The sequence below is a fragment of the Neofelis nebulosa genome, chromosome 14, assembly GCF_028018385.1.
Source record: "Neofelis nebulosa isolate mNeoNeb1 chromosome 14, mNeoNeb1.pri, whole genome shotgun sequence".
Classification (NCBI taxonomy): domain Eukaryota; kingdom Metazoa; phylum Chordata; class Mammalia; order Carnivora; family Felidae; genus Neofelis; species Neofelis nebulosa.
In genome coordinates, this window is record NC_080795.1 from 67,564,871 (window position 1) to 67,589,164 (window position 24,294).

General features: G+C 43.4%; 2 protein-coding genes across 5 annotated transcripts in view; one reads left to right on the forward strand and one right to left on the reverse strand.

The window, feature by feature from the left end:
- TATDN1 (TatD DNase domain containing 1) overlaps positions 1 to 16,756 on the reverse strand; it is a 54,649-nt gene extending 37,893 nt beyond the window's left edge. For 3 of the 4 annotated variants that reach the window (XM_058699026.1, XM_058699027.1, XM_058699028.1), the window contains exons 1-4: positions 16,681 to 16,756; positions 6,173 to 6,238; positions 4,216 to 4,265; positions 911 to 974 (exon numbers count right to left, since the gene is read on the reverse strand). In XM_058699026.1, the coding sequence (XP_058555009.1) occupies positions 911 to 974; positions 4,216 to 4,265; positions 6,173 to 6,238; positions 16,681 to 16,702 (202 nt within the window). In that variant the 5' untranslated portion in view covers positions 16,703 to 16,756. Of the gene's footprint in view, positions 1 to 910; positions 975 to 4,215; positions 4,266 to 4,366; positions 4,415 to 6,172; positions 6,239 to 16,680 lie in introns of those variants that run through there. The other variant, XM_058699025.1, reaches the window with a different exon arrangement.
- Positions 16,757 to 16,778: 22 nt separating this feature from the next.
- NDUFB9 (NADH:ubiquinone oxidoreductase subunit B9) lies at positions 16,779 to 24,178 on the forward strand. Its single transcript, XM_058699029.1, has 4 exons — positions 16,779 to 16,935; positions 19,831 to 20,023; positions 20,596 to 20,709; positions 23,949 to 24,178. Exons 1-4 carry the CDS (start codon positions 16,835 to 16,837, stop codon positions 24,078 to 24,080), a joined length of 540 nt encoding a protein of 179 aa, XP_058555012.1. The 5' UTR covers positions 16,779 to 16,834; the 3' UTR covers positions 24,081 to 24,178.
- The last annotated feature ends 116 nt before the right edge of the window (positions 24,179 to 24,294 follow it).

Here is a 24,294-nt window from a genome sequence, read left to right on the forward strand (position 1 = left end):
GATTGCCACAAAAAGACAGCTTTTTAAAAAAATATTTTGTTTACTTAGAGAGAGAGAGAAAGAGAAAGAGCAAGAGCAAGCAGGGGAGGGGCAGAGAGAGAGGGAGAGAGAGATTCCCAAGCAGGCTCCAAACCGTCAGCACGGCGCCCGACATGGGGCTCAAACCTACGAACCATGCGACCATGACCTGAGCTGAAACCAAGAGTCTGGAATTTAACCTACTGAGCCACCCAGGTACCCCCCAAAATAGCTTTTAGTAAGTAAATCAGTATTTTTAAAAATAAAATAGAATGTCTAATTCTTCAAAGTCTAGCACATGAAGTATGACAAAACACAAAACCAAAAAAAGGTGAGGTAAAACGAATGCCAGATAAAGGAGATGTTTTGTGTAACTAGGATTCCCTTTGGAACCAATTCCAAACCTTATAGATTTTAAATAAATGCAAAACGTGTAACATAAAGTGAGCATCTGAGGGATTATACATTATTACTTGCATTCCTGGGGCCTTACACTGTGGTCTGCATGATACATACTTAATAAATGATCCTTCACAGTTTAAGTTTAAAAAAAGCAAAATAAAAGCAACTCCCATCCTGAACACATTACAGCATACACACAAAAATCCTGTATCAGGAATACTGGAGACTAAATTATATACCTGGTGAACTTAATTCTCATTAAGGAAATCTTAAAATAATCCTTAAGTACGATGAGAGAGGATTTAACCAAACATCTGATATATCAGTGTCAGAACCCTTTCATCTTAATCACACCCTGTTACACTCAGTCCGTTTTCCTATTGTTTCCCGTCATGATCCGTTGTATTGTACCTGAGGCAGTTACAGAAAGATTTCTTCAAAATAACTTAATTCATATGGGGGGGAGAGGGTCAGAGTGAGAGGAGGATACCATTTGTTTGTGCCAAATGCAGTGCCTCTTTACTGTCCTGCAGATTTCCACCTGTGATCATAAACTGAAACAGAAAGAAAACATGCCCACTTTAACAGAGTATCAACAAGTTTCCTAAACACGCCTCCCTGCTGCTTTTCCAGAATGCTTTCCTCTCTAAGACTGTCACACACTTACCTTCCTTTAAAATTTGGCTGAAAGGTCACCTCCTACGTAGAGTGGTCCCTGACCACCCCTCTCCACACATACAAGCATACATCCAACACGGAATGTGTCACTCCTTCCTATTAAAGTGTATTCATGTATGTTTTACATTGAATGACAGAGGACAGAGATCACATTATGCTTAACAGACCAAGCCACCCAGGCGCCCCCCAGAGATCACATTATGAAAGCCTGACTAAATACTTCTGAATTTAGAATTCTGTTAATCTAAGTTAGAGATTCAACAGTGTTTATTAATTCAACAGTTCTCCAAGTGAAGTCCTGGGACATCCAGGGGATATGTGAGGTCAAACCTATTTTCAAAATAATACCAAAGATGCTATTTGCTTTTTCACCCTCAGTCACAAGTGTGCAGGGAGTATTCCAGAGGCTACATGATGTGTAATGTCACAACAGACTGCCTGCAAAAACACATACCCAAGTTCAGCAGTCTTAAGAGCTAGACAGGAAAGGGACGAGATGTTTAAAAAAAAAAAAAAAAAGGTAAAACAATTCCATTCATGTCACTACATTTTTGGGGGTTGGAAAATATTTGTTTTTCCTAAAAATATGTTCCTTATGTAATATATTGGTTTATTGTTAATAGATATTTTGAATTTTTCTCAGTTTTAATGTCTAACACAGTATATATTAACAGATAAAACCAAAACAAAAGTTCTTTGGGGTCTTCAATAATAGTGAAGAATGTGAATGGGTTCTGAGACCAAAAGTCTGACAATCTCTGGGTTAATGTATATTGATGACTTCTTTGTAAGGAAAATGTATGGCTCTTAGCAGAAAAGCACACTTCTAAAGGGATAGCCCTTAGGGTCCACCAGCAGTCAGAACAGTGTCTTTGCTACTGTATTAAAAGGAAAATGTCACCAAAGAGCCTGTGTGTTGATGGTGGCCACTGAGGCAGTGCTGATAAGTGTACATCCTTCTAGAGCAGTGATTTAAGTGCCCCGATGTATATTTCTTTAAGCATCTCGCTTCAAGTGCCTCCCTGAGCTAAAATGAAGAATTCACTCTAGGTGTATGCCTAAAGAGAAAACAATAAAACACAGGAGGAAATGCAAATGGCAAACAGACGTTTTTATAAAGCAACTCAGACTTCTAATATACCACACATTGAGTATCTTACTCAGGGAATGCATAGGCATAATTAAATCCTCAACTTTTGGGAAAATTTTACTGTTTACCAACATTCCCTAATTCTTTAATACAAGACCAGGTGCCCACATTTAGTATTTCAATTGTGTAAAATAGTTGCTAATTAATTCTACCTTTTATCTGTAACTTTCCCAAAGAGATTAGAAAAACAACAAGCAAGGACAAGACGAGAGGACATAATTTCCTCTCCCAGTTCACACTGAGGACATTAGGCCGATGGCCTCTGCCACAAACTTCACAAAATACAGGCTGCTCACTTCATGCAGGTACAATACCAGGTGCTCTGCACTCCTGCTTTAGTTCACCCTCACAAGTCTCAAGTAGGCGTTATTATCACTGTCAGACGACGAATGGTGCCGGAAGCCAGCGGTGCCGCGATCACTGTGCTTTCAGTCACAACGTAACAGCAAGGCACCAAGTTAGATTTCAATTTGGAAGCATGTCCAAGTTATTCCATTCCTGTCATTCTTACGTGTGTGTGTGTGTGTGAGTGTTTACAAATGTTAAGACTGAACTACTCATGGCCGACGCGCGGAAATTCAGGAGCCTGGTATTCAGAGTTTGCAGAAAAGCATTTTATACAGCGATCTGCCAAGCACAGAATGACTGCATCATGAGAGAGGAATGCTGTAACCTTTATCCTTTCTTATTACTTGTGAATGAGAGCTATAGCGTTCCGAGTTGGGACTGAGAACTCATGAGTCAGCAGTGTCATCTTTTATTTTAATTTTTTTTATGTTTATTCATTTCTGAAAGAGAGAGACAGAGCACAAGCAGGGGTGGGGCGGAGAGAGAGGGGGACAAAGAATCTGAAACAGGCTCCAGGCTCTGAGCTGTCAGCACAGAGCCCGATGCGGGGCTTGAACTCACGAACCGCGAGATCATGACCTGAGCCGAAGTCGGACGCTCAACTGACTGAGCCACCCAGGTGCCCCAGCAGTGTCATCTTTTAAAACTCAGGTTATTCAACTTAGCAGCCACAGTCACCAAGTGTCCTGATGCCATACTATGGAACTTCACCCGATTTCTTGTGTGTGTGTGTGTGTGTGTGTGTGTGTGTGTGTGTGTTGGAGGAGGGGGAAGGATAGCTTGATATTTTTAAAAAAATACTAATTAAAAAGAAGTATCTATTCAAAGAATTTGACACAGTGCTAACATTCATTTGCTTAGAACTCTCTAAAAGATAGAATTTTCCTGATAATCAAATTAGTACTGTAAAAATTAAAGTGTTCTCTCAGTTTTTGAAATGGTATACCCATACTATAAGAGCTAAAGGTGGTGACAGGATACACATTTTTTTTTTAATGTTTATTTATTTTGAGAGAGAGAGAGAGAGAGAGGGAGAGAGAAGAGAAGAGAAGAGAAGAGAAGAGAAGAGAAGAGAAGAGAAGAGAAGAGAAGAGAAGAGAAGAGAAGAGAAGAGAAGAGAAGAATCCCAAGCAGGTTCTGTGCTGTCAGTGCAGAGCCCGATGCAGGGCTCTAACTCCAGAACCATGAGATCAAGACCTGAGCCAAAATCAAGAGCTGGATGCTTAACCAACTGAGGCACCCAGGTGCCCCAGGATATGTGTTTCTGATGATCACTTAATTCTAACAGATGCTAAATTACATTATAAAATTAAGAGTTGCATTTTGACAAACCTGGCAATTCAGATAGGTCTTAAAATTTTTTTTCAAAGAGATTTTGCCATTTACCATGTTTCTGATCACATGGAAGAACTATCCAAGCATGAGGTCTGTATCACTTAAATAGCTGTGAACAGAAAATTTTGATATTTTACTTCATTAACTTGCTAATATTACTTGCTGACAATACATATCCCAAAATGCCAAGTGTGGCCTGAGCTCTTTCTCTTCTATTCTGTAGTACCTTAACCAAAATTTAATTTCTTAAAAAAAACTTAAGAGTAACAAAAATGAAATGTTACCTTTTTAACACCAATCTGGACAGCTCTTTCTATTACATCTTGTAAGTCGTCTATAAAAGCAAAAACCCCACGTTAAGAAAAGCTAGTAAAAATTTTTTTCACTTAATTATCTCTTCTTGAAAGAAAAACACATAGAAACAATCATATTTACCAAATCAATACCATTTGATGAGTACTTATGATAACAATCAGTGATAACCTTAAAAAAAACAAAAAAAGGAAACCTATATCAGTCAAACTAGGTGACTAGTTATCCATTTAATTGTATTTTATTCTGTTGACCAAAAGGGAGAAAAATGACAAAAATCAGGAAGTTCAAATGAAAGGTGAATTTGCTCACTACAACTTAAATCAGTTGCCTTAAAATTGAAACTTGTTGGTATTGTATTTTTTTTAATAAAAATAAAAGTCATTAAGATTGCTTATTTTTACTAGGGCTTTTCAGAGTGTATCTGTAATGCTTCCCAAAACATGATAAAACCTCTCTTTGTAAATTTCAGTTAATACCGTATTATTATAATTCCCATTCCCATTGAGGAAGGATAATTTTTATTTTCACTGACAGTTTTTTTCTTTTTCCCAAAATTTCTTGTTAAGTAACAATAAGCTTTCTGGGGAGATCAATTGAAGGCTAAGCTTTAAGAGGCTTGAGGTAAATGGACAGCAATATTAAAAAATGACATAAATCCATGTATTAATTTCAGATTTAAGTATCACAGTAAATTTGGTTAGAATTATCATTACTTCTAGAAGCTATAAAATTTCTTTTAGACAAAAAATATCAACTTAGTGAACTTACACTAAGACATCCAGTTTTGCTAAATATTGTAAACCAGAGGGATACTGATAAGAATAAAACTTATTTCATAAAAACACACATACAAACATACATACACAGAGTCATAAAGCATGAAATCTATTAAGTGCTACAAAGGCAAGAAAATCAATATAATTACATACTCTAAGATGTAGTACCTAACATTTGATAAACATAAAAACATTATCTAAACTTCTAAATGAAGTAGAAAAGGTATGTTTTGAGGTAAGGCTTATGAAAGCTAATGTTTAACTTTCTTGTAAGTGACATCTAACATTCTCTGTATTCAGAGAAGCTTTCGCTCATTACCACCTAGAAGCACAGTAAAATTATCTTGACGTAACTGCTGAAATGTGCACTTGCACTTCACCCAGGCCTCAAAACCAAATTTCCTGTTTGCATTCACATAGTAACAAGTACGGTAATTTTCTGAGGCAATATTCACAAACCAGTTTATTGGAGAAATTCTTTCAAAAACTTGTTGTTGCCATCATTTCCTGCTTACTCACCTCAGCTGACAAAATATGCTTTTTAAATGAACTTGATATGATAAATATAAGCCATTTTGCTTTTGGCTAAGCTTTCCATCAACCTTTGAGAGACTCCTGTCTATTCCCACCTATCCCACAGGTATCTGGGATTTAGCAAGACTTAGCAATCTGGGATTTAGCAAGGAAAGGGGGGAAAGGTAAGACAGGGAGGGTGGACAGCAGCACGCCTACTCCTTAATCCCATTACCTCTTTGTCGCTTAGCGGGAAAACGTTTTCAAAGGACTAGATACTGATGTTCAACTGCAGGTGATTTTTTAAATTATGTGCCCTACTGTTCAGATGCTTAAAAGACCAATTAAGCAATCAGCGATTGTTTGGCTTTTATGCATATGGTTAAAGTTCTTTATTCAAAATCATAAGCTTCCTCAGAGAAGACCTTGGTAACACTTTGTTATAATAGGTGCTTTATAAATGCTCATGGCCGTGGCTTACCAATATAGCTTATAAATGTTTCACTTTGTTTATAGTTTTATCCAAGTTGCATAATAAATCCTTTAATATTTCAGCTGTAAAGTGGATTATGCTTTCCATCATCTCCCTGAGGCAGAAAGCTTGTCTTTATTTTATCTTAACAACAGAAACATTTACCTTGATGCTTCTGAACTCCTCTATAAATTCCTCTGAACATAGGATCTGTCAAGTTGATACCAATATCTGTGGAAGGTAAAAGTAAATAATTAAGAGCTTCTATTTTAAACTTCTATGATAAATAAAAGCTGTTACTAAATTTTTCATTCAAAGTCTAAGTGCCACCACTTGTCTGTTACTGTGCTAGACACCTGGGATGCAAAGAGTAAGATATAATTCCAGCCCTCAAGAAACTCCCTGCAGAATTGGGAAGGCAGACACATTACAGACAATTAAGAAATATCATAAGTAGACACTGGCACTGTGGGACACAGAAGAGGAACAACTACCTTAGTCTGGTAGGTGGCCTAGAAGTTTCCAGAAAGAAGGGACCCCTGAACTGAATCTTAAAGGGTAAGTTAGAGTTACCCAATAGAAGAGGGGAAATGCAGACAGAGGAAGAAGGAACAATGCATTCGGGGTGTGAAATAGTGATTGTAGAGAGCTATAGACTGTTCTGGCTATTGGGAGAGAATTATAGGGAAGGGAGTAGCCAGAAAGTCCAGACTCAGCTATGTTACAGACATCTGTCTTTAAAATACTGGATGCAACAAGAAGCACAGATGGGTTTTAGGCAGAGCAGCAAGAGTTGTCTTCTGGACATCTCATTCTGGCATCTTTGCAGAAGGCAGGATTTGAAGGGGCAGATTGAATCCGTTTATCTCATTTGGAAACAGGCGAGAGCTCATTTTCACAACGAAGAGAAACTGAATTGAGGTAATGTAGGTCGAGATGCAGAGAGTGGAATAAACTATTTTTTATTCACCAAATATTACGAAAAGCATCTATCTCTGTGTCAAATACTATGTAAGGAGTTAGGGGATATAGAAATGAGTAAGACCCAACACTTGGTCCCTGCCCTCCAGGAATTCATAGTCTATATGGTAACTAATATATAATTTGTGATCCAGTAGCCTAGACTAAGCAACACAAGGCAAGAATATTTTTCTTTACTGCTGTATTCCTAGAACCTAGGATAATGATTGGCACATAGTAGGAGCTCTATACATGTTAAGTTTGTAAATAATTATTATGTGCTTGGGAGCACAAAGAAGGCGCAATAACAGTTTTGGCAAGAAAACCTTCACAGGAGGGCTAGATCTTGAACAAAGCTAAAGCTTGCAAGCTGATGAATGGAAAGGGCATTCTGCACTTGATCTTAGCCAAAAGGCCGAGAAGCGATAGGAAAGGGCATTCTGCAACATGGATGTGTGGAAGAAAGAAATTCTGCATCTAGAAGAAAGAAATTCCTTGTGCCTGTAGAGCAGTGGTCCTCAGTGGAGAGCAATTTTGCAGCCCCTCTCTTCTTCTAACCTCCCTTGTTGCACAACATTTAGCAATGTCTGTATTCATTTCTAGTTGTCCCAACTGAGGGAGTGCTATTGGCAACCCAGGCTTGTGGCCACGATGCTGCTAAATATCCTACAATGATCACGATAACTTCCCCAAAGAATGATCTGACCCCCCCCCCCCCCCCAAGTCAAGTGCCATTCTTGACAAATCCTGCTGTAGAGTATACGGGAGCCAGGGGAATAACAAGCTGTGAAGTCAGACTGTGACAGCCATGGGCAATAATAATGCCTTCCTTATTTAAAATCCACTCCCTTTAGCTTTCAGAACTAGGACAAGTTCACAATGATAAGGGGCAGTTGCCTACCAACAGACCCTTATGTTAGTTCTGCTTACTTTCAGCTTCCTCTGAGGATATTCTCACTCTGATTTCTGCCAACCTGGCCCTCAGTAAGCTGTGCTGCTTCAACATTAAGGCAGACCTTAGACAATGAATGGGAGTTTGGATCATCCAAGAGATGATGTGGAGACTATCCCAGGTATTTGAAAACAGCAACAAAAAAGGCAGAAAGCATCAAAGATATTTCAGCAACAGTATATATGCCAATACAGGGTAGGAGATGAATTCGGACCTGGTACCCTTTAAAAGGACCATGGACACACAAACACTGAATACTATAAATTCAATATAGGTGTTCAGTGGGATGGCTCAGATCATAAGAATTCAGCAACTAGTTTTTTTTCAATTAAGGAAAGGAAATTAGATAGGGAAGGGTGCAGACTGAGAAGGGGAACCCAGGAAAGAGGGGAGGTCTTTCTGCCTAGAATAATCCTTCACAGGGGTCCGTCTACAATCACCCACCATGGATGACGGTTAGGAGCACAGATCCAGTGTGCATCGTTTCTACCCATTTCTCCTTTGCACAGCTAAGAGATTAGTATTTTTCCAAAGCAATCTTTTACTACAACACAAAGTGAAAAACAAAGGAAAAAAAAGCAAGCAAATTTAACAAGTAAACTTCATGATGCTCATTTTAAAAGCAACCTGGAAAAAACCAAAAAGCAACCCGAAGACTAGCTTGGAGGCTCAGTTTATGAAACCTTTCCATGTCCTTGTCTCATCCCTCACTGGACTGGATGCTGAACTGTTCTTCAGGGCTTGACCCTGAGGCAGATATGGCTGAAGCCAATTCCAGGTGATACCACTACCTCTGAGAACCTACTTCTTCCAGGTGTGGGTCAGTCCTTTGGGCCCTAAGTCACAGTATACTTCAAAAATCTGTATTTGGGGGGCTCCTGGATGGCTCAGTCAGTTGAGTGTCCTACTTCACTCAGGTCATGATCTCCTAGTTCGTGAGTTCGAGACCCACACTGGGCTCTCTGCTGTTAGCATTTAGCCTGCTTCGGATCCTCTGTTTCCCTCCCTCTCTGCCCCTCCCCTGCTCATGCTCTCTTGCTCTCTCTCTCAAAAATAAACAAACATTAAAAAAAAAATCTGTATTCAGCTTTGGACCCAGATGAGCCTTGGCCTTTAGAATATCCTGCACTGACTCAGTCACCAATTTCTTCCCTCTTCTGCAAGACACCTCTTGTGACTTACAGCCTGTGGCCCTTTTCTTTCTGACAGTTTGCCTGAAGTGTCTTCCCTAGCCAGTTGTCAGAGCGGCTTTCTAGCCTTTGAATAGAATGCCTCACCTTATTCAGGTTTGGTGAAGAAGATCAGAACATACCACCCCAAAATATCAGTTATTTTAAGCTGAGTGCACTGGAGAAACAGCAGATGCAAGCAAGGCTCTCTGCTCTCCCCCCGAACTAAAGATACCCTCCCATACCAAGAACAGAAGAGCACTGTCATCACTAGACTGGGAGTCGAAGACAAAATGAATCTGTATGAACAAACCCAAATAACCCTCATCATCTTCCATTAGTTTCCCCTAGTTTCCTAGTCATTGTACCACAACTTAGACGATTTAAGCCCCCCCCCCCTTTTTTTTTTTTGGTCACATTGCCACTTATGCTTTAGGACCTAACAGCTGCTTTGGGGCTTCATTCTCCTTCTGAAGACTCCCATATACACAAAAAATAAAATGTATGTGCTTTTCTCCTGTTAATGTCTTAATGTCAGTTTAATTCTTAGACCAGCTACAGAACCTAACAGGGCAACAGGAAGTTTTTCCTCCTCTACATCTACAGAGGCAAATATGTTCTTTTTCTGGACTCTGAGTCACTTCTGTCTCCTCTAAGTTCTCTCCTCTACGGGCTGGCCAATGGCCCTCCCACTCCCCATCCACCCACTCACCGGCAGACACCTACAGGGTGATTAAGTAACAGGTCAACATGGAGGGATCAAAGAAAAGTTTAAATCGACAGATCACCAAAAAGTAAATCCGTAAGCAAGTTCCAAGAAATACAATAAAACGGAGGAACTGCAGTTCTGGAAAGAGAATGAGCTCTGGAGTCAGATTCCTAGGGGCGCCTGGGGTAGCTCAGTCGGGTTGAGCATCCGACTCTACTTCAGCTCAGGTCATGACACTACTAGGGTCATGAGATCGAGCCCTGCGTTGGCTCTACTCCACTTGAGCCTGCTTGAGATTCTCTCTCCCCCTCTGCCCCTCCTCTGCTTGTTCTCCTTCTTTCTCTAAAACAAGAAAGAATTCCTGGTATTGTGACTAATAAACTGAATGACTTTGGGCAAATCAGTAGGCCTTCTGAGCCTCAGTTTCCTCACTAGGAGAGAGGGCATAAAGTTTCTTCTTCCAGGAATGAAATGTGGCTCAAACTGGAAAATAAATGTGAAAGCATTTTGCAAATTAAAATCCTTATAAAAAGGGGCGCCTGGGGCGCCTGGGTGGCTCAGTCGGTTGAGCGTCCAACTTCGGCTCAGGTCATGATCTCACGGGTCTGTGAGTTCGAGCCCCGCGTCGGGCTCTGTGCGGACAGCTCAGAGCCTGGAGCCTGTTTCGGATTCTGTGTCTCCCTCTCTCTGACCCTCCCCCGTTCATGCTCTGTCTCGCTCTGTCTCAAAAATAAATAAACGTTAAAAAAAAAAAAAAAAACTTAAAAAGGGGCGCCTGGGTGGCTCAGTCGGCTGAGCGTCCGATTTCGGCTCAGGTCATGATCTCGCGGTCTGTGAGTTTGAGCCCCGCATCAGGCTCTGTGCTGACAGCTCAGAGCCTGGAGGAGCCTGCTTCGGATTCTGTGTCTCCTTCTCTCTCTGCCCCTCCCCCACTCATGCCATGTCTCTGTCTCTCAAAAATAAACATTAAATTTTTTTTAATCCTATAAAAAGTACTTAATTATTATTACTGAGCACAGTATACCTTCTGTAACGTGCCAACAACACATGGAATTTCAGTCAACATTAGCTACACTTCCATACCACCTCAGGTGGCTAACACTCTCAATTCATTATTAAACAGCCAATCTTTTTGTACCCAACTCATGACACAATTATGAAAATAAAGCCAGTCAAAATCTTACTCATTTAACAACTTGTTCAAAATATCCTAATCCATAATAAGGGACAGTCTCTTTTCAATTAAAATTCCTGTCACAAGTATGTCTACTGACAACAAACTCAAAAAGGTAAACAAATACTACATGAGAAGCAATTTCCAGCTTGAAATAGCCTGAAAAACTAAGAAAGTGAGAGACTGGGTAACAGCACAACAGGAAGAAAGACAAGGCAGAAACTGCTACTTCTGACTAGGGGGAAATTGAGGCAGTTATACAGTTAGGAGTATGTCATCTTATAAGGATTAGTAATATTTACCTTTTTTTTTTTATAAACTAGCTGCCTTTAAAAGCAGTACCTGCTTTATTGCTAAAAACTACTTCTGGTATTAATGAGTTTTATTTTTCAAAACAAGAATGGAAAACTGCTTGCGGCCAAAACAAAACCACATCTCCAAACTAATGCCTCACTGTTTGGGCTCAGTGAATCATGTCTATCACTGTCACCTATGATCTAGGGATACAAAAGGACAGCAAATAGGGCATTTAAAATAGTTTCAGATTTGCTTAGCCCTCTGACAGAACTTCGACTTTACAGGAAATACAGGAAATTAGGAGACAAACTAACCACCACCACATAGCAATCAGAGGAATCCAAAAGACAGACTTCCGTGCGGCAATCTCTTGAATTTCTGAGACAGGGCCATGAAAAAAGAAATGTGCTAGGTTAAGGGGTTGGCAAGCTCTCGCCCACAGACCAGCGCCTATTTTTGTTTGCCCCTGAGCTAAAAATAGTTTTACATTTTTAAATAGCTGGGGGGAAAAAGTCAAAAGAATAAAAGTATTTTGTGATACATAAAAATTATAAGAAACTCAAGTTTTAGTCTCCAAAAGTTTTACTGGAACAAAGCTGCACCCATTTGTTTACGTAGTGTCAATGGCTGCTTTTGAGTGACGAGATCAGAGTATTTCCAATAGAGATCATATGGTCCACAAAATAAAAAATATATACTATGTGGCCCTTTAAGGAAAAAGTTGCCCAACCTCTGTGCTAGATACAAAACTGAAGGACATCCAAATGCATGGCTCTGGGTTAGATACTGTTTTGGACGTGAGCACTTTTGATCTTGGATTTCCCAGACTCCGGAACTGTGAGAAATATTTGTTTATAAGCTATCCAATCTTCGATATTCTGTTAGAACAGCCCAAATGGACTAAAGCAATCTAGGACATCGCCTTTTCTCTCAAGGTATATATACCAAGTAGGTAGATTTTATCTCCCAACCAAACCTGTATACTCTTTTCCAACTATCATAACACTCTAGTCCACCAATTCCAGTCCGAATGCCACTCTGACCCCTTTCCACTCTGTTCTCCACCGGACCCAAATTTTCTTTCATTCATAAATCAGATCATGATACCCTCAATCAGACTCCTCACTCTTAGGATAAAAACTGAAGTCCTAACATGGTATGATCTTGGCTCTGCTGATCTCTTTAGCTCATTCTGTACCGTCCTCCTATCCACTTAGCCCCTTCCCCATTTCTCTCTGCTCTAGACCACTGGTCATTTTTCAGTTCCTCAAAAAGTACCATGTATCCTCTTGCCACAGGATATTTGCATCGGCTGTGCTGTTTCGAACCTTCTCTCTGCCTATTTTGCCTACTAACTCAGTCTTTCAGAGCTCAGCCCAAGGGTCACTTCCTCAAGGAAATCTTTTCTAACCCACCAGAGTAAGTTTTGTTCCTCACCAAACACCCAGAGAACCATGTTTCCTTTCTTCAGTGTCCCCTTCTCTGTAACTGTGGTAAAGCCATTAGTGCACTTATGAGGCTGTCTCCACCACTACACTGTGACCCGGTTTCTGACCCCCACTGATTCCTAGCATTCAGCACACTGGATGGCACAGAGACTCGGTAAATATTTTAGAATGGATGAATGACTAGGTTGCTCAAGGCAATGAAAGACGAAGAATAGGAAATAGGATCCAATCCCTAGGGAAACAGAATTTATACAAAAAAGGTGGCCAGAACTCCCAACCAGTCTGCTTCTAGGAACACAGGGCAGGATGAGAATCCTGTTGAAAGAAAACAACTACAGATAAATCTTAGGTGCCTAAAAGCCCCCCAGCTGGATGGCCCCAAGAGGTAGTTAGGTCACTAACTACTGCCAGCTGCTCTCAGTGGCTCATGGAGGGGCAGGAGGAAGGGCTAGAACAGGAATCATCTAAAGCTGTGCTTCTCAAACTGGGGGTGTTCCAGAGTTTGTAACATTTTGAGATTTCCTGGAGTATTTTACTTTGGAAGATTTAGAGAACAAAATATCTTAATTTAAAGAGAGCACTACATTATTTCAAACATATACACAAAACAACCAAAGAAATGTAAATGCGTCAAGTGTTACACACCACTCCTGTCACTGCTGGAAAATACTTCCATGTGTAAATATATTAAACAACTAGGGAAGGATATACACCAGAACCTTGGATTGTGAGTAACTTGTTCTGCAAGAGAAGCAGACATTTCTAATAAATTTTAACTTGATAAACGAGCAATGTCTTGCAATACAGGTAGTACATGACACTGAACATCACATGATCACAGCTGAACCAATGATTCTTCTCTCTCTCGCTGCGGGATTGTGGGTGACCTCTCATGCTCAGATGCTCAGTCTCAGGCCACGGTGTTTGGCAGAAATCAGTGATTTTTCAGAACACTGGAAGGTGCTCACAATTGGCACTAGTGCATTTTTTGTCACTTCAAAGCATCTATGGACAGTCCTTTGGTTTTCCATACAAGAGTAAGCTTAGGAATGCTCTGCTTCATTCTAGGTCAGGCTGCCCGCAGATATAGACACTTCCCTCCGCTGCCTTATCGCCAGTTGCATTAAACACAGTAGATGACAAGAGTTTATTAATGCCGTACTGTAGTCAGCATCCATTAGTGATCGTGAAAGTCGTCCTACACAATAACCCCCCTCTCTCGTCTCTCTCACACCAGCCACGATGGTTTCCAAAGGTAAGTGGAGGTTAATTTATTTTTCTTTATATTTTGTATTTTCTTTTTTATTTTGTACTATATTACAAATCTTCTTCTAAGTGGAACTAATCTTCTGAGTTTCCATTATTTCTTATAGAGAAATTTGCTTTGATCTACAAGTGCTGTGGATTACAAGCATGTTTCTGGAATAAATTAAGCTCCCAAACCAAGGTTTTACTGTACTTAAAAATTTTAACACCAGCTATCTCAGAAAAGTAGAAATGAAGATCCTACAGGAAAAAGAATGGATTCTAATTACAACCACCTTCTTCAAGAAGTCTTTCCTAGCTTAAAATTCCTTCATCGATTTTCTTATCACCATAGTACTAAAACTACATATATTGTTTTACCCATCCCTACTTCCATTGAATGGTCACTGTACTAAGCCCCTGGGAAACAAAGAAATATTACTGATTATCTGCCTTAAAGTGTGGGCTAGTGGGAAAGGCAGACACATAAATATTATAAAATAATGTTTTAAAAGGTGTAGTTACAAAGTCTGAAAAAGCAAGCAAAAATCAACCAGGCAAGATGGTAGTCAGTAGGATATTAGAGGCAGAAGTGACTTTACGGTTCCAAACTGCCACTCTAAAACCTTGTCAGAGGCAAGAAACAGCATGTCCAAATGTTTCAAAAATAAGAGGGATAAGGCTGGAAAAGTGGACAGGACCAGAACACGAAAAGGTTTTGTATTCTATGTCAAGGTACTTCAACTCTCCTGAGGACAGTAACTGAAGGATTTGAAGCAGAAGAAAAATGTAGTTGATTTTTATACAGACCACACTGGAGACTATATGTACAATGGGTTGAAGGAGACATGACTGGAGGCAAGGATTTAGTTTTATATCACAAATAAGTCTTTTCTTTGTGTACTGCTTCATGGCTCTTGGCCCACCTCCCTCATCAATTATATCACAGATTGGAGCGGGGAGGAGGACAGACACCACACCTGGAAAATGTCTGCGACCACTGAGGGCTGTTTCCCCCAGACCCACCCCAGGCTCTCCTACACCATTTTTAAATTTCTTTTGTGGCACTTGACACATTCTCCCCTGCAGTTGCTTTGATGGTATATAAGTCTTGACTGTACATATCTCTTCAGTCTGAAAATTAACTGTGCCACTAGATTCTTTCATAATTCCACAAAGTTAGCACAAAGTCCTTGGTAAAGAATACTGCTCAAAATAACTCTGATTGGGGCACCTGGGTGGCTCAGTCGGTTAAGCAATCGACTCTTTGTTTTGGCTCAGGTCATGATCTCCCGGTTTGTGGGTTACAGTTCCGTGTCGGGATCTGCACTGACAGTGCGGACCCTGCTTGGGATTCTCCCTCCCCCTCTGCTGCACCGGTGCACTCTCAAAATAAATAAACATTCTTTTGAAAAGTAGAATTGACAAACGCAGTAAAAATAAATAACTCTCAGGTCTAAATTTATAATCCTGACCTCTCACACTACATTTCCAATTGCCCAGTGAACGTCTTCAGCTGGATGTCCTATTAAGACTCTCAAACTTAAACCTAAATCACATGGATCTCCATACATCTCCTACCCATTGCCAGACTAATCATCCTTCCACTCATATTTAGGTACTTATCCCAACCCTGAGTCATCTCTGACTGTTCACGCTCTCTTACCGCCATCAACACGCTGCTGCGAAATGCTGCATACGGACATCTCTTGTATTTCTCTCTCCCTTTTCCACTGCCCTAGTTCAAGCTTGGAAACGTTTCCCTAGCTCTCTCCCTCCCCCACCAAACCTACAATAGCTATCAGGATTGCCTTATTAAAAGAGAGATGTGATCATTGCCATTTTCCCACCTTCAAGTAGCTGGAAATTCCACGATGACAAGAATCATGCCCAGCTTCACTCATTGCTGTAATAACGCACAGCCCAAGGTTCCTGGTGCATAACTGGCACCCCATGATTTACTTAACCCATGAAGGTTAAAAGCCTTCAGCGAAGCTCCACCCTATACACAGTAAAAGTAAAGTCAGCCAGACATTTGAGTCCCAAGTTACCCTTCCAATCCTAGCTTTCACAATGTCTCAGGTTTTCCTAGGTGCCTGGTAGTAAATACTCTTCCCCCTTTGGTTCCTGTCGCATTCTCCCTCTTGTTCTACCGATGGTGAACGGATTATTGTACTCGTCAAGTAACAGAACTTGTTCTTCTCCCCACTATTTGTGTCCTCTAGTTTTCTCCACCTGATGGTGATCCCAGCAGATAAGGGTCTTTGTGCCTTGAGTTCCTAGACCGGTGCCTGTCCCACCAGAGGCGCTCAGTAACTGGGATATGAACGCATGAATTAGTGAACGGGTCCCTTGAAGCTGTCATCCTCTCCGTCATGGAGGGGGAAGGGGCGGGGGGTGCGCATAGGGAGGGAGGGGAATACAGTGAACGGCCTCTTTTTGTAGTTTCGCTTCCTCTTATAACTGAATAGAACACATATGTTGAAAAGAGCATAAATCGTAACTGAACAGTTTGTTAATTTTCACATATGAGCGCACCGTGAAACCAGCACCCAGGCCGAGCACCAGAACATTAACGGCAGTCAGAAGCCTCCCTGCGCCCTCTTCCACTGAGTGCCCTTTCAACCTTCAAAAAGCGGGAGCGCTCAGGTCCTGGGTGCCTGGCCGCGGCGAGCGACGCGTATAGTCAGAAAAGCCCAAGAATCCCCAAGGCACTCACCCACAAACTTGAAGCGACTCATGACTGCGGCCCGGCTCCTCCCCGGCGGAAGCGGAAGTGGCGTCCGTCGTCCCGCCCTTCCGGCCGCCCCGCCCCTTGGCCCGGCCTCCCGCTTCCCGGGAGTCCCCGCGGCCGCTGGAGGAAGCGGGCGGTCATGGCGTTCTGCGCGCCGGGTGCCTACCTGACCCACCAGCAGAAGGTGTTGCGGCTTTATAAGCGGGCGCTGCGCCACCTGGAGTCGTATTGTGTCCACAGGTGGGAGAGGGGGACCTAGGGTGCGGGGAGGGGATCCCGGGGATTCTCAGGCCTCGGGGGACCGAGCGGCTCAAGGACAAGGAGGACAAAGTGGGAAGCCGGCCGTAGGCCCGAGTTCGAATCCAAGCTTGTCGCCCCTAGCTGCGAGACCTTGAAGAGTTGTTTATCTGGCTTAGGCCTCAGTTTTCTGTTCAGGAATACCGATGGAAGTCCAGCGCTTACTAAATAAGAGCTTTCTTCGTGACCTTCTTGTTCTTAATATAAGCAACAGTAATATGTGCGTTGTTTTTTAGTTCTCAGAACAACTCTAGGAGTCAGGGATTATTTAGCCTTATTTTGCAGGTAAGGAAATAGGCAGGGAGAGTAATTTGCCAAGTCCCTCCAGCTGGTGGCTGGGCCAGGATTAAAATTCAGGTCCCTAACCCTAAAGCATCATCAGTCTCTCACCCCTCGAGTCAGCTTTCCTCTTCAGCTTCATCCAGCCCTTTCCAGTATTTTCACATTCACATAATTCTTTACCAGCCATGTAATTCTCTTCTTTCTTCTCTCTCTCTCTCCATCCGAGAGTAGTCTTAGGACATAGTCTTCAGACATACAGATTTTCATGACCTGGATGCAGTGCATGGTGGGGTGGCAACCCAAGATGTGTAGATGCCAGGCCTCATCGGAATCCTAAAGCCTAGTCCCAGGAGAAGAGCTTCTGGGAAAAAGCTCTAAATGATGGGAAACCAAGTAGGTCTGGAAAAGTTGGGGAGGGTTATCCTTGAAGCCCAGATCGCACATTTGTGATTATTGGAAAGCCATTGACCTGCTTCTCTTTGCCAGACAGAAAGATAGCCAGGCTCAATTGTGGAATTGTTAGTCTCTTCCCTGATGTTCCTCATTAATTCATCTGACAAAATTTGCATTTCAGGTTCTTCGCTGGCTACTGAATAAATAAAAATTAGTAAGTCCTCTTTCTCCGCTGTAGCAGCTCATGGGTTAATGGGGAAGATGGACGTGTAAACAGATAACAGAGAATTATCAGTCTTACAAAGATGAAGGATTCAGGTAACACTGAATCGCATCTGGGATTTTTTTTTTTTTAATTCATTTATTTTTGAGAGAGAGAGAGAGAGAGAGAGAGAGAGAGAGAATCCCAAGAAGGCTCCCCACTGTTAGCACGGAGCCTGATGCGGGGCTTGAACTTAACCAGCTGCAAAATCATGACCTGAGTCAAAATCAAGAGTTGGATGCATAACCAAGTGGACCACCTAGACTCCCCTGCATCTGGGAATATTAAAGTCCATAGTCATGGAAGAAAGAATGAAAGCATCTCCTATGATAATACTGACTCAGCGTTTTTTAAGACTTACCTCCTCTCTTAGGACTTTTCTTTCTCCTTTTGTCCTCAGTGCTCTTTGTTCTCCATGGTTGCATCCCAGGTCCTTGGTTATTGGTGTATATACTTCAGGTAGCCTCATCTAATCATCTAGGACTTGAGTTACCACCTACCCTCGCTTGTCTCTAGAGCTGTTTTCCAACTGTTTTGTTCTTTGAAACTCAACTTGTCTTAATGCCTTAAAACCAGACTCTTTGCTGCCTCATTCTGATCCTTTTCCCCAATTCCCTGTCTCAGCTAATGGTATTGTTAGTAATGGCATTATTCAGCCACTCAGCGTTAAGTTTTAGAATTGTTCTCAAATACTCTCTACCTACCAACTCTGCCAGTGACACATGTACTTGTGTGCTGTGTATAATTGGATACTGATTTTTGTAAATTCTCTCCACAGTGTAATAATGTTAGTAGCTGACATTATTGAGCAGAGGAGGTACCAGGCACTGTCTGAAGTGTGTTTATATGATTTGGTTTGTCAGATCTTTAGGATAACTTTAAGATCTAGGTACCGTTACTAACACTTGTAGAGGAGGAACCCATGGCCTAAAGACATTACCCCCAGGTTACATGGTGAGTAAGCTAAGATTTAGTCCCAAGCAATTTGATTTTAGCAGACACTCTCATATTCTGTAGCATAAATGTCTCTCTCCTGTCTCCTACCATCACAGTTGCCTGCTTCATGGTCTTCTCATCTGTGGCTTGGATTATTGAAAGGCTTTAAATGATCTCTGCCTACCATTTCTTCTAGAACCTGACCTTAATTTGCCTACAATCCTGCAGTTAGTGTTGGAGTCAGGATTCAAACTTCTGTGTCTCTGATTCAGGCAATATAATTGTGTAACACCTCCCTTTCTACTCATCTTTGTTATCTCCAGAATTTAGCACAGTGCCTCGCACAAAGTAGGCGGAAATTCAGTAAGTTGTCACTTAATGCGTGTTGAATGAGCCTACAGAGGCTATAGTTTTTCTCTTTTGCAAATTATCTTTTTTTGTTGTTTGAATCTGCATTCTTTTTTTTTTTTTTTGGAGGAGAAAGTGGGGAAAGTGGTTAGGTTGTATTTAACACAGTGTTTTTAAATTTTTTTTAATGTTTATTTTTGAGAGAGACAGAGTATGAGCAGGGGAGGGGCAGAGAGAGAGGGAGACGCAGAATCTGAAGCAGCTCCAGGCTCTGAGCTGTCAGCACAGAGCCCAATGCGAGGTTCAAACTTACAGTTCGGGAGATCATGACCTGAGCTGTAGTCAGAAGCTTAACCAGCTGAGCCACCCGGATGCCCCTAACACAGTTTTTTTGTTTTTTGTTTTTTGTTTTTTTCCCCCCACTGTCGGGGGCAGGGGAACTGCGGAGGAAGCAGTCCTAACGATGTGGCTGTTCCATTGGCAGGGCCTGGGGAGGGTCCAGGTAGTCATGCTACATAACCAGAAGGGCTTAGTGGAAGTACAGCCTCTTGTCAGGCAGTAATCCTGCTCAGTTGAGTAGATAACATTTCTAATCTCCAAAACCATTTTGATTTAAGGGACAAATACCGCTACTTTGCTTGTTTGCTGAGAGCTCGGTTTGAAGAACATAAGAATGAAAAGGATATGGTGAAGGCCACCCAACTGCTGAGGGAGGCGGAGGAAGAATTCTGGCACAATCAGCACCCTCAGCCGTACGTCTTCCCCGAGTCTCCAGGAGGGACCTCCTACGAGAGATATGAGTGCTACAAGGTGGGCGAGCATCGCGGGGGCAGCCGCAGACTCTGTTCCTCCCATCCTGAACCCTTGGCCCCAAAACCACCTGCCCCGTGGGGGGCAGGGAGGCCAACTTCTTTCTGACAATTGTGAATACTTTTCTGCGGTGTCTGTTTCCTCTCTCCCAGGTGACATTTAGGCTTTTCTTTTTGAAATTCAGCTCCAGAGTCTTGCGGTATCTTTTTGACAAAGGAAGGGGCTAAATTACTTGGTGTATATCACCCACTTTTGCATCTTAAAGGTAACCGATTTGGGTTGTGCTCACTATTTCTGAGCAATTACAGGTAACAATTCCACGTAGCAGGAAGAGTGCGCGGGTCAGGGAGCAGTGGTGCCGGCTCTCTTTGGACTGGCCTTGAGGTTTCTCGGCCCTGGGCTCTTTGACTCTGAGCTGCCCTCTGCTGCTCGCTGCGTTGTGCCAGAAACGGTCTGGTGTGTGCGGTGCTTCAAAATATCCCGTCAGTTTGCCTTCTGCCTTCTGGGCAGGCCCTGTGGCTGGCACGTCAGTGCCTCCCTTGGGCCAACGCAGTGATTTCGTCTCCGGACAGGTTCCTGAGTGGTGCTTAGACGACTGGCATCCGTCCGAGAAGGCGATGTATCCAGACTACTTTGCCAAGAGAGAGCAGTGGAAGAAGCTGCAGAGGGAGAGCTGGGAGCGGGAGGTGAGTCCTCCCCGCCTTTCGCCGCAGAGCTCGGCCCGCATGGGTGGCACAGGAGCGCGCTCGGGTTTTGTTCCCCGTGCGCAGAGGCCCAGGTTCCGGTGATGACAGTCACCGTGGCCCCTTGCCTCCCAGATATACTTCCTAGTATATCTAGATGTTCCTAGATGTGTTAAATGTAGCACTTACAGGCTTCGTGCAAACAGGTGACAATGTGTCGCTGGTCTCTGGGTTTTCTGCTATTTTGCTTCTGCCCTCCTCTTCCTCAGTCCTTTGCCTGACCTGCTTGCCATCCCCGCCTGTCCCTAACTTTCCACCCGCGCCTCAGACACTTTTCACTGCGGAGGTCTGAGTTACGTTCTTAAAAGCTGAGCGTTGCCATAGTGGGAAGGGTGTGCTGGAGAGGGTGGGAGGCGAGATGGAGAGGCCGGTTGGGGGTTGCACCAGGGCGGATGCAGCGGATAGGGAAGGGGCCGATTCAGGATGTCATTTGGAGGGACGTGAAGGCTGACTGGATGCAGCCATGAGGGGGTGCATGAGGGACAGGGAGGAATCGAGAATGAGTTCCAGGTTTCAAGCTTTAACACCTGGAGTTTGGTGATGATTTATTGAGCTAGAGAAGATGAGGGAAAAACAGGTGTCAGAGGAACAAGCAACCGCTTGGTTTTCAGTTTGTTAAATTTGAGAATACTGTGAGACCCAAGTGCAGATGTCAGTAGGTGACTTTGGGTGTACGAATTGCGAACTCAAAGGAAAGATTTGAGTTTGAAATAGAAATTTGTGACATATCCGTTGTTTTAAAAGCCACAGAGTGGCACCTGGATGGCTCAGTCGTTTGGGTGGCCGACTTCAGCTCAGGTCATGATCTCACGGTCTGAGTTCGAGCCCCACATCGATCGGGCTCTGTGCTGACAGCTCAGGGCCTGGAGCCTGCTTCGAATTCTGTGTCTCCCTCTCTCTCTCTGCCCCTCCCCAGCTTGTGCCCTCCCTTAAAAATAAATGGATAAACATTAAAAAATAAAAGCCACAGAAATGTGATTCTTAAGAGAGTGGAGAGAGACAAGCAAAGTCACAGGCGCTCCCACGTGTGGAGGTCAGGAAAGGAGATGGCAGAGCCCCCTGCAGGGGAGAAGGGTGACAGCAAGTCCAGGACAAAGTGTTTCAGGAATGGCCGGTCAGCGTTGGCCACCTTGGCCGAAAGTTGCTAAAAAGTGGAATAGAGTGACGCCTGGAAATAATGAGCACAGATCGTGGCCACGGGAAGGGCATTAGTGGCCTTGGCGAGAGCCTTTTTTGGAGGGTTTAATGGCACTGGTGGCAGCAAGTGGAAAGGAGAAGACAGCTGTGGGGTTGGGGGCGAGGGGTTCTTGAGAAGTTTCACTGGAACTGGAGACCGAGGCATTATTTTCTTTTAAGGTAAATATGGATGCATGTGTACTGATGAGGAGATGGGGTGGGAGAGAAACGGACGGGATTGAAGCGAGGTGAAAAGGTCAAGGAGGAAAGCTTTCGAGAAGAGGGATGGGATCCCAGGCATACGTGGAGGCCTTTGAAAGGAGAACGGGTTCTGCCTCCACGAGAATTGGACGAAAGACGCGTGGAAGTACATTTGGGCCAGAAGTTTTGGTGACGGGAAAAGGAGAGTCGTACGGGATGGCTTCTCTTTTTTGCGAGGAGGGGAAGGCATGAAGTGGGTGCAGCCTGTTTGGAGAATGTGGGAAGGATGTGGTAGCCGCGGGAGAGGAGCACGCCGGGAATAGGAAGATCGCCAGGTGGTGGTGAAGGCCCAGTTGAAGCTGGGAATAGCTCGTGTGTTGTGATAGCAGTTGTGCCAGCATTTTCTTCTTTCTAGCAATACAGGCGGTCTGGTGCAGACTGGAAGTGAGTGGTTACCGTTTGTCCGGTCGAGAGTGTCCCAAGACCAGAGGCTGTTCACGTGATTGTTCTGGTGGGATCTAAGTGGGTAGAGGAGGCACGGAGGCAGGAGGCTGGTGGAGAGAGAAGGGCAAGCTGGGTCAGGAGGTCTGTGAACCGGCCATCTCTTGAGTTTCAAGAGCATCTTCAAAGGGACATTTAAGCACGAGCCGGAGAGGGGCACTGTGTTTGTATAGTGGGATATCTGATTCATGATTCGAAAGTCATATGGGTGCTTGTGATAAGGTCCAGGATGTTGACGGCAGGAAGTCCTTGGCCAGGGCGGAGTGGAAAGAAAGTCATTGTGACCAGGGAGGGCAGTGTTTGCTAAGGGATGTCTCCTCTTTGGGAAAGGGGGCAGAGGTGTACTTACTCATGGAGAGCAGTAGGTTCATTCTGCAGTCAGTCACCGGTGACCCCTCTGTAGAAACGTTCTCCCTTTACCTCGTCCGCCTGACATGATTAAACAGCACATATGCCGGAGGCACCGGTCACCCACAATCCAGAACTTTTTCTGAAGGAAGTTCCAGAAAATCATGGCTCTGGCGAGTGGGTCTCTTACATGTCCTCTGTCAGGACAGGGATAGTCTTGGAGGTCTCTGGAACCGGGGGGTGACTGGACAACATCAGGCATAATGGAGCACGTTTTCACGTGTGATTTCACTTTATATCTTGTTCTGGTTGCTACTTGGGCTTTAAAATGAACATCTCTAACATAGAAGAATTAAGGTTTCCTAATGGTGCTTTTGGAGAGCTCTTAGCTGAGACACAAAAATGTCTTTTTAGGGAGTACAGGTGGGGGGACCATAACAAGGGGTAATTGTCGCAATTTTGCTTAATGAGTAAGGGACGGGGCAGAGGGTTTCTTGGCTCTGCTGTTTTAAGAATGGGAAAACCTTTAAGGAGAATTGTTTCTCTGAGTTAAACTGTGGGTATAGGGGTGCCTGGGTGGCGCAGTTGGTTAAGCGTCCGACTTCAGCCAGGTCACGATCTCGCGGTCCGTGAGTTCGAGCCCCGCGTCAGGCTCTGGGCTGATGGCTCGGAGCCTGGAGCCTGTTTCCGATTCTGTGTCTCCCTCTCTCTCTGCCCCTCCCCCGTTCATGCTCTGTCTCTCTCTGTCCAAAAATAAATAAAAAACGTTGAAAAAAAAAATTAAAAAAAAAAAAAAAAAACAAAAAACTGTGGGTATAAAAATAAGGCAGGTATATATAAAAAACCCTTTGCAGTAGTGAAGCCAGAAAGCATGTACATGTGACACAGATTCAAAGCAGATACTTCACATTTTCCAGTCAGTTTGACTCTAATTGTTCCTCCCTTCCCCCTTCTAGGTCAAGCAGCTGCAGGAGGAAACCCCACTCGGTGGTCCCAACACTGAAGCTTTGCCCCCGGCCCGAAAGGAAGGCGATTTGCCCCCCCTGTGGTGGCATATTGTGACCAGGCCCCGGGAGCGGCCCATGTAGAGAGAGAGGAAGACGCCTCGCCTGTCACGCTTGCAAGTGAAATAAGTTACAGAATGGGCACACACGTGCCGTAATAAAAATAACTCCATGTGGTGTGACCGATGTGTTCCTCTGCGCGTTAACGTGACACCAAGCGGCTGTGCCGCTGTCGTCTCCTACCACCTGTGCCAGAAGTATGCGGAGTGTGGTCAAGTGTCCTCTGCCCCAGGGAGTC

Excerpts from the sequence above, each read along its gene's own strand:
- NDUFB9 (XM_058699029.1), top strand. The coding sequence starts at position 16,835 with ATGGCGTTCTGCGCGCCGGGTGCCTACCTGACCCACCAGCAGAAGGTG. Across the intron at positions 16,936-19,830 it reads GAGTCGTATTGTGTCCACAG|GGACAAATACCGCTACTTTG; the intron begins GTGGGAGAGGGG and ends TTTTGATTTAAG. Across the intron at positions 20,024-20,595 it reads AGAGATATGAGTGCTACAAG|GTTCCTGAGTGGTGCTTAGA; the intron begins GTGGGCGAGCAT and ends GTCTCCGGACAG.